General features: G+C 47.6%; 1 protein-coding gene across 2 annotated transcripts in view; it reads left to right on the top strand.

The window, feature by feature from the left end:
• The window catches only part of spsb4a (splA/ryanodine receptor domain and SOCS box containing 4a), a 28,446-nt gene that overhangs the window by 9,898 nt on the left and 4,906 nt on the right, over positions 1–13,642 (top strand). Inside the window, exons 1-2 of one of the 2 annotated variants that reach the window (XM_088312111.1) lie at positions 5,046–5,172; positions 10,077–11,007. In XM_088312111.1, coding sequence (XP_088168237.1) covers positions 10,275–11,007 — 733 coding nt within the window. In that variant the 5' untranslated portion in view covers positions 5,046–5,172; positions 10,077–10,274. Of the gene's footprint in view, positions 1–5,045; positions 5,173–10,076; positions 11,008–13,642 lie in introns of those variants that run through there. The other variant, XM_088312110.1, reaches the window with a different exon arrangement.

The raw sequence follows: 13,642 nt of genomic DNA, 5'->3' as shown, positions 1-13,642 counted from the left end.
TTGTCCTGAAAATACAATTTATCCGTTTACATGACCACAATTCTCAACGATCAATTATTTGAATTAGAAACCGTGATCATCATAGCGTGCGGGGAAGAATGATAGAAAAAGTCTACACACCCCTTTTTAAATGTAAATTATTTGTAATACAAAAAAAAAAAAAATGAGACCGGGAAAAATCCTTTCATGACTTTTGAATGCGACTAAAAATGTGCGACTAAAAAAAAGAAAAAAACAAAATGAAATATTGTGCAGTTCTAGTCGGCTTTTCCTCACATTTTTTTCCTCCTTGCTCGCTGAAGCCTGAAGGTTTTATCCAAACACTGACCAGTATTTGGAACGCTACAAAATTTGTGCCAATTTGACGGAGGCCCTAAATTTTTCCCGATGGATTTGTTAATTTTTATGATCTAGTCTATCATCATATCTTATCGAAATAAACATTTTTGATGGTTAGAGTGTGCAGAAAGTTTAACGACGTCGCGCGCAACCCTCGCGCTGGCCCCGCATTGGCGTTGCCATGGCGAGTCTGCCACGATCACACCAAGAACCGCAACGCCGCTTCAGTTTTATTAGCGGCCAGCGTGCCATTAACAACCATCTATTTTTAATGAATAATTATTTGAAAATCTATACATTCCAACCCGCTTTTCTAAATGAAGTCCTAAATTTCTTTTTTTATGGCTACTAAAACACATCGTGGTATACGAGCCGCGTGGCCATCGCTGACATTTGCTTTTATCTTCTTACTTATTGCGCGTCAAACTCCGAATGGGCTTGATCTCATTAAATTCTCCGCAAGTCTGTTTTAATGTCGCGTACGCCAGATAGACGCTCGTTATTGCAAGTCCTCACAAGTCCTGCGCCGTGAATGAAAAGAAACGCTGAACGGGCACAAAAGTCCAACGTGACCTTTCTCGTCCCTCTTTGACTGTTCACTCCAATTTGGCTCATGTCGATGTTTCCCTCCGCCGTCATTCGACCGGCCATTGTTGGATCTCCTGCGTTGCCCCAATCACACCTCGGGCCTCGCCCTTCACACCCCCCCCCCCCCCCCCCCCGGCTGCTGTTTCCTTTCTTTTGCGTGCCTCTTTGTCCCCCTTTCCACCCCCCACAAGTCTCGCTGTCCCCTGGGCCATGCGGACACGTAGATGGCTTTGTGTTTGACACGTGTGTTGGCAGAAGGCCGTGCACGCTCACATGCACACGCAGCCCCTCATTCACTGCGTCGGGTGACAACAGCCCCCCCCTCCCGTCGATGATGTCGCGTGTCCCCAGACCCCCACGGGGTCCCTTAAGTGTGAATATGCTATGAGGCAGAAAATCAGAAGGCAATTTGGGGCACAGTCCAGCTGAGAAGATGAGGCGGGGGGGGTGGTTGTTCAATCAAGGGACGCACTTGTTTGGATGGTTGCTTCGTCACAATGGTCTCGTTTCGACGTTGTCGACGTTCCACCAAGAGATGGTGCTCATGAGCTCGAGCACAGTGGCCTGGAAATGTCGGCGTCCAAAACAAATTGCTTGGACCAAACTTTGATGCTCCGTCATTTCCAGCACTCTTCAATGAGTCGTGTCGCTTCCTAAGCTACGCACAAACGTCCGGGTGACTCGCCGTGGTTGTGTCAGAGGTCGCGTGGATCAAGGGTGCGCAAGTCAGGCATGGAAAAAAGTTGGAGCCATGACCTCAACCACGTGGGGGCCATCTCATGTCCACCATTAATTACTTACGACCTCACAAAATCGCAATAAATGAACAATCATGTCATCGAAAGTCCTAGCAGACAATAATGGCCGCTGGATTTAAGATCTAAAAATAGCACTGACCATATTTTCACTTCCTCAGCTGGACTTTATCGCTTAAAAACATGGAGCCCGTGAGCAAATTTGCTGTCGTCATGTTTGTGGCGCAAATACGAAGCCGCCTTCCCGATCCGAATCTCTTCCATTGACATCCGGAGGGATTTTCCACATTTGTTGTTTTACCAAAGCGCATTAAGTTGGCCTTCACTTGCGTCGACTTGACATTTTTATTGAGCCGTAATGGAACGAACATGTTGACTGAGATTCAATTTGCGAGTGACTCAGCAGAAACGAGAAGTTAAACGGCGCGCGCGTGCGCGCTTTTAGACAAACGCTGGGCTGTGACTGATCGATGACTCAACTCCGATGTGCACTTTTGTTAAGTGTAGACGTCTGAGAGCATGAGTGCCGCAAAGTGCGCAGACATGTGACGCAATCCAATGGTAATAATATCGCTGGAGATGTTGTGTCATGGGTGGCTTCACCGACGCTGGGAAAAGGAAGTGGGCCGGCTGCCCCTTAGACCGGCGTGACTGCAAACGTTCTAGTCCATCTTAACGCTCTTAGTACACAAGAAATGAATGTGTGTGTGTGAATACAGACATACAAGCGCTGTTAGTACCATCCATTTCAACAAGTTTATTGTTGGCTCGATAATCGGCCCGGTGCCGATATTTGTCATTTTGCCGATTATCGGCATCTGCCTTTTTTCAAACTTTCTAGGCGTATAAATTAAAAGCTGGTTTATTTTGGCTCACTGCAGCACACAATATTTTCTGTCTCTCTTTGATGTGCTGGCGGCCTCGCCTGCAGAAGCAGATTGGCTTGCCCACCGCACCATCTGATTGGTTCCTTGTGCAATGGGTAGCAGCCAATCAGAAGCTAGCTGCCTGTTTGCTTTTTCATCTCGAGTCACACACACCACAGGAAGCGACAGACTTTGAATAAATGTCAGTCGACTACAACTCGCAACAAATCGAAAGCTATGCACCGTCGTAAACTTAAAAGAGACGTTTGTTTTCATGCAGCTGAGCCTGGGAGTTCCGTGCACTTTTTGTTTGACTTTTTTTTCTATGATCTAAAAAAGCTGTAAAAAGTTGTAAATCACTAAACTTGTTTGATAATGTGCTCAAAAAGCTTTGGAGTTTTTAATTTTTCAAAATTTTTACACCATTTCCCCGTTTTTTTTCAACGAATGAATCTTGGCTTGAAATATCGATTATCGGCCTCCGCGACTGCGAATAATCGGTATCGGAATCGTCCCTGGAAAAAAGTGTATCGTTCCATCACTAATGCAGTTGTGCCGTTCACTTTTCAATGCGAGATGACCGTGAAAAGTACAAGTTGTGTAAGCTTGTGATGTTGTGCGTCACTGACTTTTTATGTCTCAATGTGACTTTTGCCTGCAGTGTGTGTGTGTGTGTGTGTTTGCTATCATAATGCTTTTGTCACTTCCCAGATGGCGTGAATGGCCAATATCCCCGTGGGGAAAATGTTGAATTTGCGTCACAGAGCAATGGAAAAAAAAAAATAAAAAATCCGACAGACGCACAAAATACTAAAAGGAGCGCTGCAATAACAACAAAAAAAAAGAAATATTTCTTCAAGGCAAAATGTGGTTGTTCTTCATTCTAATTGTGCACTTTTGTGTCAGAACTTGCGTCAAACATTTTTCCCCCTTGAACAATTTAATAAGGTAACTTTTATTACTTGTCATGTAGGGCTGGGCGATATGACCTCAAATCAATATCGCGATAAATTGGGTAATTTTACCTCGATAACGATAAATGCGCGATAAATTCCCCCTGAGGACCAAAATCAAAATAAATGCAGGAAATGCATATTAACTGCTTTTTATTGACCAACTGGTACACATTCCTTTCAATAAAAAAATAAAATCATTTGAATAAACATTCCAAATGGCTTGCTTTGCATGACTTGAAGAATGTCGCAAAGAACAGGAGAAAAAGGGTACCTCTCACAAAATCTTTTTATGGAAATAGATTGTGCCGAGATGCTGTCATGCCATTTGCAAAGGCCTAGATTTGTGTAAACAATATAAATAATGCCATGTGCAAAGGAGCGAGTCGCCTGAAACAAAAGGCTAAATAAAATGAAAAAAAAATGTCAATGGAATGCCAGTGCCAAATAAACGCGTGTGCTTGATCAGGAAAATGTGCCGTCTCGAGTACTGCGGTGCGCGGTCGCCACTTGCCGTCTATGTAATGCACAGTCGGGCTCAAACAGGGATCCGTGTTGCGACTCGACCACAAGTCGGATGTGGATGCAAAATGCTCGACATGTCTCCGCTCCCGTCCCGATGTCGTCCATATCGGGAAGTGCTGTTTGCCGCAAATATTTTCGTACCTCTTGTCGGCTAGTTTTAGTGTTTTTTTTACTATGTGGAGTACGTGCAACACACAAAAAAAAAAAATCTTCTTTCCGGACGTACGGCAATACCGAAATAAACGATTGCAAATGAACAAATACATAAACGAAGGACGTTCGCTATGAGGATCGTTTTAGTTTTACACATGCAAGATTTTTTTCTCAGCATTTATTTCATGAATTGAAATTGTTTTTTTTCCATTCCAGGTTGATATGTTTCAAGAGTTTCTGTTACTATAATGACCTTGGTGGTCACATGACTGACATTTGCCTTGCCACATGTTTGACTCGTGCGGGATTGGCGGCACGTGGGGGTGTGTCACCCTGCGGTTTTAGTATACAGGCAATAGGGCGCGGTCGGGAGTTGATTTGATCGGTCGCTCGGTGTGAGCTCTTTGTGTGCGTGCGTGTGTGTTGTGGGGGGGGGGGGGGTGAGACGGGTGTTCCTCTGAGCCGCCTGCTGGTCTGCTCTCTGTTGGCGACTCGGCTTGATGAGATCACAGCGGATCGACTTTGGCCGCTCTCGCTTCTAGTTTCCATCACGGGACTCAGTTTTCATGCTCCCAAGTTGTCGGGTACCGAAAATAGTCAACATGCCACCATTTCAAATTTCGCTGCAAGCCCAATGGGGGTGGCGTTTGAAGGCGTTTGGTGCCACGGCAGAGCGCACGGTGACAATGGTGCCGTGGAAACACACGAGTGTGCTGGGGGAAGGTGAGCAAAAGCAAAGGGGGGGTCGGAATAAGTAATAGTCTCTGGACAGATAAGCTCCAGGGAGAAAAAGAGGGCGGGAACGATGGAGGGGGGGGGGGGGGGGGGGCATGTTGAGCGGCTGGCAGAGAACAGAGGGAGTCTCTCTTGTTTCTCTCGGTCGGACTCGCTGGCTGCCGGTCGTCGTCTTTCTCTCGCCGGCCGGATGGAAGAGTTGCGACATGGACTCGTTCAGACGCCGCCAGACGTGAGGATGCTCGCCGGGGAGTCGCTGTAAGCTGCTGGAGGAAAAGTGAAAGGTTTCGCGACACGTTTGGGCGGCGGAGTTGCGTCCTCGCAAAGTTGTTTGCTGTTCGTGAGGTGGAGCGTACGCCGACATGCCGTCGTTTGTTTGGATTGAACGGTGGACGTTACCATGCACACGGCACGCTTCACTTCTTCCCTCTTCTCTCCCCCACCCCCCTTCGTTCTCTTGCACTCGCTCCTTTAATTGTCTCGATGGTCCCAGCTGGCCGGCCGGGAGACCCCCGCATGTGTGTATCCATGCATATATAACGTGCGTGTGTTTGCTGCTTTTTGGTGGGCGTCGCGTTCCCCCACGATGACCGAGATACTTTTTGTCATGGCCGATCGCGGATATCTTATCGTAGTTGTCGTAAACTGACATTTGTTCAAATTTGGGCAACGTCTGTTGACTGTTCCCTCCCGTAGTGCGCGCGGCTCGAGGTGAAAAAGCAAACGGGCAGCTAACTGCTGATTGGCTGCGACCCACCTGCACAAGGCACCAATCAGTCCGCTTCTGCGGGCAGAGCCGCCAGCACAACAGAGAGAGAGAGAAAAGTGTGCTGCAACAAGCCAGCCCAAATAAACCAGATTTGAATTTATGGGCCTTGAAGGTTAAAAAAAAAAAAAAATAATCGGCAAAATGCCAAATATCGGACATGATCATCGGCCCGGCCGATCGTCGCTCTATCACTACCGGCTATATTTCAAATTTTGAAGCTGTTGTTTATACGCGCAAACATTCTTCCAAGACGAACGGAATACTTTTGACTTTTTGCGGTCGGGTCTGCAAGGTGCCGACCGACGGTTGCGGCACGAGCACTCCAGGATTTGCAATAATAGGATAGATCGTGCGTTCTTTCCACGACAAGCACTCCTAATCTGCCCGCCTGCAGTGGCGTCTCTCGCTGCGGAGCGTTTGGTCTGCCCGGGACGCTCGCTTTTGTGTGCTCCGGCCCTCCTTTTCGCACTTTCTCACTTGGCCGACCCACGTCAAGTTCCCTCTGGCTTTGTTTCTCTTCTTTTTCGGTGTCCCAAATCCATAGCGGTAAAACGGTCAAATTTCCGACATTTGTCCTGCTGCTGAAAAAAAATGAAAATCAACAAATGAATGATTCAAAGTTAAAGTTGACCTGACACGGAATGAATGACTTTTGTTATTGCCATGGCAACAGTGGCTCGCCTCCTTTTGGTTTTGGAGCGTCCAGGCCGCTTGCTGACGTCACAAACTCTCGCGGGTGCAAACAATTTTGCTCGTTGAAATGAGCCGTCGTGTTTATTTCCTTTCTTTTTCTCACACATTCTTGAGCGACTTAGCGATTCACTTCCCTTTTTTTTTTTTCGAGAGGCGACCTCGTTCGTCTTTGTTGCACTTGAGATCGCTGACATTATTTACCGCGGCGGCTTGAAGCCATCTTTTTATTCTGCGTTGGGGAAAAACAAGCGCACACTCTCAACAGTTGCTCACTGCTACTTTTGACAAAATTGACTGAGTTAATCGTCTGAGGAAGAAAAAAAAAAAAGAAAGAGAGCAAAGTGTTTGCAGTTAATCCTCACTTGTAAAGTAATTTTGAGATTTATTTTGCTCATCTCAAAAGTCCAAATCGAGACGAAGGACTTGTCTAATAAAAACAAAGAAATCATATTATAAATATTCAATCTACTTTAAATCTTCAAGGCCAGGCGATGACGCAAGTTAACATGTGCGCGTCCAACCCAGAAAGGCTTTTTTGGGGAAAAAAAAACCCCCCGCAAAAATGGAATTGATTTTTATTTTATTTTTTTTTAATTATCCAGATTTGCATGTGGAACTTGTGCAGAATCTAGAGACCGTTTTCGTGTGAATACGTGTGCGCGTGTTTCCAGCATAGAGTCTGTAATTGCTTGTCCATTTGAGGTTTTTTAAATGTTTTGAGCGTTTGCTGCGCTCGCATTGATCGTGTCGGCTCGTAAAGGGCAGAATTTCTCCCAATTGACGAGACGTCGCTCTCGGTGGATTCGGTGCTCCTGTACAATCGTGAGGCAGCCGCATCGAAAGACGGCAGTCAAGTGGAAAAGAGTCGAAAAGTTGGTGCGATGGCGCCTAATGCGTCAAATGCGTTTCTCTTTTCGCCATCCGAATGTCGCCGTCTCTGTATTTTGACGCGCCGTCAGCAGCCGGACGGCTCCGTTTACGTCGAGCTCCGACATCCTCAGCCACCCGGGGATTCCCTCAGCGGGAATGAATGTCGGCAATGTAGAAAGGATGGCGGTTTGTTTAATGCAAGTTGGGGGGGGCAGTCGTTGCCACGGAGAGATGTAACCTAAAAGTGTGCGCTTGTGGCGGCGTGCGAGGTCTGTTTATGCTCCGTCTGGCGTCCCCGCGAGTGGAACATGGAAGAAGTGAGCACTTTGTGAATCGTTTTTCAGACGCCGCCGGAATGAGTCAACGTTGAGGAAACGCAGCATGACGGGGAAGGTGCACAATTTAGTTGAAATTAAAGTCCATATCACCATCGGGTACCTTTTGAGAAAATCCTGAGAAATGACACTTCAAATTTGTTGCTTGGAATAAATGCGAGGCTTTTAACTCGTTTATGACCGGCCACTTTTTGGCTTCTATATTCGTCAATGGTAGTAAAATGCCGAATGGCTCGTTTATTTATTTATCAACATTTTTTCTTGCCCACCTTTGGTATCCTTGAGTTGGGGTCCTTTGCATCGCCGACCGTGGCGAGGTCGACTTGGAGGTCAAACGCCGCCATGCTGACGGCCCGCGATGCTCGCTTGTCGGCCGCGCACGCCGAGCGGCTTTCGTGTTGCGTGCGTCGAGCGCCTTCGACCTGCCTGCCAGTCGTGAGGACACACGCGCGCCCCGGCACTGAACTCGCTCACGCTGGGGGTGCGCTGCGCTCGGGCGCTTGTTTTGGCTACCCGTGGCCATGACCTCATTTGCGAGGAAAGAGAAAGCGCTTGAGTGGGAAATGCCGAGGGAGTCGAGAGTTCGAGGCGTGCGCGCGTGGACGAGGCGTGAGTCACGTTACATGATCAAACGTTAAATTTATTTCCAGTCAAACTGTTCCCGGCGGAATTCCTTCCCTTGTTGTTTCGAACAGTGAGATGCGTTCCGATTTTGCGTTTAGCCGAAAACATCGGGACGGTCGAGTATGGATCCCAGTCATCGGCCGATCCCAGTGACCGATAGCCGTCATCGGTGCCCTCTTGGGCTGCGTCCACGAGGGTTTTGTTTTGTAATCGGAAGTGTACCCAACATGAAAAATGGAGCGCGATTACGGATGAAGTCTTATTTCGTCAACGCTATTTGAAGTTGGGTCCAATTATTGTTCAGCGAAGAAAGTCTTGGAAATTAAATCGGAAACGCTTTGGAGGAGCGTGAACACGCCTTTGTGAAATATGTTGAAGATTTTTTATTGATTTTTTTCTCCCTGACAAGTCTGTGCGTGCGTTGATGAGCCACAAAGCAAAGATTTTGGTTTCTCTTTTCTTTTGGATTGGTCGCCAAGAGCGTTGTCCTTCCTTCCGACGTACGTTTCGTTGAGTTTGTGGCGGAGGAGGCCAACGCGTGCGGGACATCCGCGAGCGAGGTCATTGTCACCTTCTGTCATTGCGAGGTGTGACTCGCTCTTCCTTGAAACCGGAACCACCGGCTGCCATCCTTCCAATCGACCAATATGTCCGTCCAACTCTCGACCCGGTCGACGTTTTCAAAGCTTCAAAATGTCTACGTGACAAATTGACATTAGTAAATGCTTATTTTCAGGATCGATACCGATTATTAGTCGTCTTGGAGGCCGATCGCCGATATTCAGTTCTCGGAAAAAACGGGTAAAATGGTGTCCATATTTTGAAAAATAAATAAAGCGGCTTTTAATTGATCGGCCTTTTAATCGACAAAATGCAAATATCGGCCCTGAAGTTCGGCTCATTTCTTTTATTTCCGACACGTTTTATATAAAAGGCAGAATAAACTCCGGCTATTCAAGCACAACCGTTCACACGGTCACCGAATTGGAACGGAGCCAACGCGACTCCGCCCACAAGTCAGGCGGGTGAACCACGACATCGTCAGCGAAATAAAAATGTCATCAAAAATGAAAATGCTGAAATAATTTGGGCTTGTTTTCTGCTGAAGTTAATTTTCAACCGTCACACAAACGCCGTGCGGTTCCATTTTTTTTTTCTTCTTTAAGACTCCGACGGTCCCCAAATGAAAATCTGCAAGTTGCAAAAATGTTTGGAGGGTTGCATGATGGGACGGGCATCGGTTGCGGCATGAGTCAGAGGAAGTGTATTTGTGTTACCGTGCCAACGTGTGTGTGTGTTGCTTCCTCCTTTCAGAACTTTGTTTCCATCCAACCAGAAATGTGCCGTCAATTGTGTGAAACATCAACACTTTTGTCCTTCCTCTTTTATTTAGAGTGACTTTCTTTAGTTCCACCAACGAGATGATGTTTTAGTTTGTGCCGTGCTTCAAATCATTTTAGTGTGTTCAACGTGACTTTTGTGTAATTACACAAACGGTCTGTTCTTAAGCGGGTGGCCCAAACTAAATGAGCTTGGAGGCTCCGCAGTTTCAGGGTTATCGCAAAAGTTGCTAGCTAGCATTAGCATTAGCATTAGCATTAGCCAGAATTTTGAACACAGCAGACAAATGACTGTCAGGGGAGACGTCACTTGACACGTGGTTGGAATTGGCTCGCTGAAGAATTTTTTATTTTAAACAAACTTAAAATAAGAATGTTGATTATCTTGCGTTTTTGGGCACTGCGAGCTCATTGGACGTCGTACTTTTTGGTTTCCGTAGCACGAGTGGCTTAGAAGTTCTTCCTTCTTCTCTGTATTGTTGCCTGACGACGGATTTTAACGCTTGCCTCCGTTTTGTTGTCCGTCAACAGGGTTGGCGGCAGAATCTCGGTTCTCCCGACGACATCCGGGGCATGAAAGCGGATCACGTTCACCTTTCATTCCCGACTTCCTCCTCCCACTTGAGCTGCGCCGCATTGATGAGGTAACGTCACGCTGTGCTCAGGGCAGCCCCCACCTGCACAAACGCCCCCCCCCTCCCCTTTCCTGCCGTCTGATCCATCGCCGCCATGGGCCAGAAAATATCCGGCGGCATCAAATCTGCGGACGGCCGCGGGGAAAGCGGCGCTTCGCCGTCGTACCGGCCCTCGGCCCATCGCGCGCGGCACCCGGAGTTGAGGGGCCCGGATTTCTCCAAACCCCCCAGGCTGGATCTGCTTCTGGACATGCCCTGCGCCAGCCTGGAGACGCAATTCCGTCACGCGTGGAATGCGGACGACCGTTCGCTGAACATTTTCATCAAAGAGGAGGACAAGTTGACGTTTCACCGCCACCCGGTCGCTCAGAGCACCGACTGCATCCGCGGTCGGGTGGGCTACACCCGAGGGCTTCACGTGTGGAGGATTCACTGGCCCTCCCGGCAGCGCGGCACCCACGCGGTGGTCGGGGTGGCCACCTCCGAAGCGCCTTTACATTCGGTGGGCTACACGGCCTTGGTGGGCTCGGACGGCGAGTCGTGGGGCTGGGATCTGGGCCGCAATCGCCTCTACCACGACAGCAAGAACCGGGCCCACGGCTCGTTGCCGTCGTACCCTTCTTTCCTGGAGCCCGAGGAGGCGTTCGCGCTGCCGGACTCCTTGCTGGTCATTCTGGACATGGACGAAGGCACGCTGAGCTTCATGGTGGAGGGACAGTATTTGGGCGTGGCGTTCCGAGGCTTGAAGGGCAAAAAGTTGCATCCCATCGTCAGCGCCGTCTGGGGCCATTGCGAGATATCCATCAAGTACGTCAACGGACTCGACCGTAAGTTGCCAACTCCCTCAAACGTAACGCTTGCAAACGCTATTTTTTTTTTTAAATGAAAGATGCATGTCCATTATTTGATTTAATTTTTTTTGGCGCAGATTGCAAATCTTGTTTTTCTCGAGCATCTCGTCAAACTTTGACGCCGTTCTCAATCAGGCAAACATTTGCTTTGGTGGGTCGCCATGCAATGTTTGTGCAACAAAATCAGCCCGTTTCCTACCTTTAAAAAAAAAAAAAAAGATGACGACGTTCGGCTCCCTTCTGGATGTTTTTGTGAAAGTGCAGCTGGCCAAACTGAAACATGAGTCGGACCCAAAACACGTTGCAGCATCACACTTGAATGTTCTGACTTCCTCATTTAAAAAAAGATTGGGCCGGCGGTCGCGTTCGCCGCCGGATTAGCGGATGTGCGTCCAGCTCATCGTCGACACGAAATGGTCGAGTTTAAATTTTGATTTTTAAGAACCATGCGCTGGATTTCGGAGCCAAGAGTTGCAGCGGGCTTGCCGGCCGCCGTCGGTTTTGCCAGCGTTTGGTTTCTCGACGCTGCCGTGCAAAGTTTTCCGGTCGGAGACGATTTGAAAGGCTTGAATTGCGGCCGCGATCGCATTCTGTTGCTTGACCCCAAAAATGTTTTGTTTCCTTTCATCGGGCAGGAGACGCAAACACGCTCAATTTTGTCAACAAGAAACAAGGAATCCAACTTTTTTTTTTTGTTTGTGTCATCGAAGGAGACTCCGACACGCCACATGCGGACATTTTCAACGCGTACGTCTCATCCATCAACGTTCGCCATCATTTCATCTGCTCTCATGTCTAATTTTTGATTTCTTGGCTTGTTGGCCGACGACGCGTCACGTCCGCCCGACCTGGCGCTGCGCCTTCCGTCCTCTCGCTGACGGCCCGAGTTAAACGAAACGTCCGAGATTTGTAGTCGCGATGATGGTGCTTCGGGAATCGAAGCCTTTTTGTCCTCGCTTCGTGCCGGCGTGCTCGGGTTTTACCTTCAATTTCATGCTGCTGCACTTTTTCAGGAGAATGGATGGCGACAAAACTTTATATCCGGATATATCCTTCCGTGCACGCTCAACCTAAACCAACAAGTTGAGGATTTGCAACGTGTGCAGGAGAAATGTTTAAGCTTCTAAAGGCAGCTTTATGTCCTGTGCAAATGTGTACTTGAGGGTAATGATGTGTTGCTAGGCAACCCAAAGTGAGGCAAGCGACAAACGGGGTCAAAGGAGAGAAAGGGTGAGCTTGCTTTTACGGAACATTTATGACGCGCGAGTGTCAGATTGTTTGTTTCTCATGTTTCCTACTTTCAAATTTATTTCAATCAATTCTAATCTACAATTGTGCTCTGATTTAGAGCAATCTCAAAATGCGACGTGACTAGAAGTAGCCTCTAAAAATTGAGTTAAGAACACCTATCAGATGGAACTCAAGCAAAAGTCTTATTTAAAAAATCAGGACTTTAATTGTAATGATGTCCAAAGTCTAAAAGTAAAAGCGTGGAAACAAAGTTTTTTTTATCTCCTTTTTTTTTCAACTTTGACCTTTCCTAACCGAGCAAATGTTTTGTTTGCTGTCTTTCGAGTTTGATTTAGATTTTAAAGCGTCAGTTTTTGATTGCCAGAATGCAACGGGCTTGTTCCCGCCAGCGTGTTTGAGATCGTGTCACCTTGGTAACGCGTTCTCTGGTGTTTGTCCGCAAGTCGTGACAGCTTTGCGGTGAGTCACGGCCGCACAATCCAGAAGGAACGTTTTCAATCTTCCTTCTTCTGCTTCCCCCATTTTGGTTTGCTCGTTTTCGCACCTGAGGGATGATAATTAACAAAAAATAAAACGAATCAAAGTCCAAACTTGCTAAAGGCTCGCACTGAGTTGCTCTTTAAGTTCCAACATGAAATCAACTTTTTTTTTTATGTTTCGGAGGCGAGTTTCAACTTTGGCTGTCCTGAGTCGATATCTCCTATTTTCCTCCTCATGCAGCGACTTTCCTCCATCTTCGTCAACAGTTCTTCACATCTGTCTTCCTGCTCAAACTTTTGGGAGGAAAAAGTGTCACTTTTTTTTTGGTCAATGAGGATGCTTTGGTGAATCGAAAACTGAATCGAATGGATTTTGGGAATTTGATTATTATCGTGTCCTCCGTCACGAGCTGGAAAAAGTGATCTTTCTTGAAGTGAGTTGAGGAGCTTCATTTCGAGCTGTCCTTTAGCGCCACCTTGTGGACATCGCAAACCCTTTTTGGGGTGTAAATTGTTCATTTGCTTGCCACTTTTGGCAGTCCAAACTGATTCCAAATGAGTCCTTCTTCACCTCGTGCTTATTCAGCTGTCTCTGCTTTACTTAAGCTTTGTGCGTGTGTGTGTGCGTGTGTGTGTGTGTGTGTGCGTGCGTGAATGGTCTCTGAGAGCACTCACATGTTGGGCCCGTCTGCAGTCTTAATCTGTCAGCCTGGCGGATTATAGCGTGCTCCTCGGCACTCTCGCTGCGTGTTTGCACGTGCGGCGTGTCAGCTGGCGAGCGCAACGTTGTCCTTTTCGTGCGTCGGCCGGCCGGGCATGCACGAAAAGGACACAATCTTCCTCCCTTTCAGCGGCTCGTGTGCTTTTCAAGTCTTCATGCT

The sequence above is a fragment of the Idiotropiscis lumnitzeri genome, chromosome 12, assembly GCF_059441095.1.
Source record: "Idiotropiscis lumnitzeri isolate Australia: NSW breed Sydney's pygmy pipehorse chromosome 12, RoL_Ilum_1.0, whole genome shotgun sequence".
Lineage (NCBI taxonomy): Eukaryota > Metazoa > Chordata > Actinopteri > Syngnathiformes > Syngnathidae > Idiotropiscis > Idiotropiscis lumnitzeri.
Note: the sequence above shows the minus strand (reverse complement) of the source record. Positions and strands in the feature narration are given on the sequence as shown.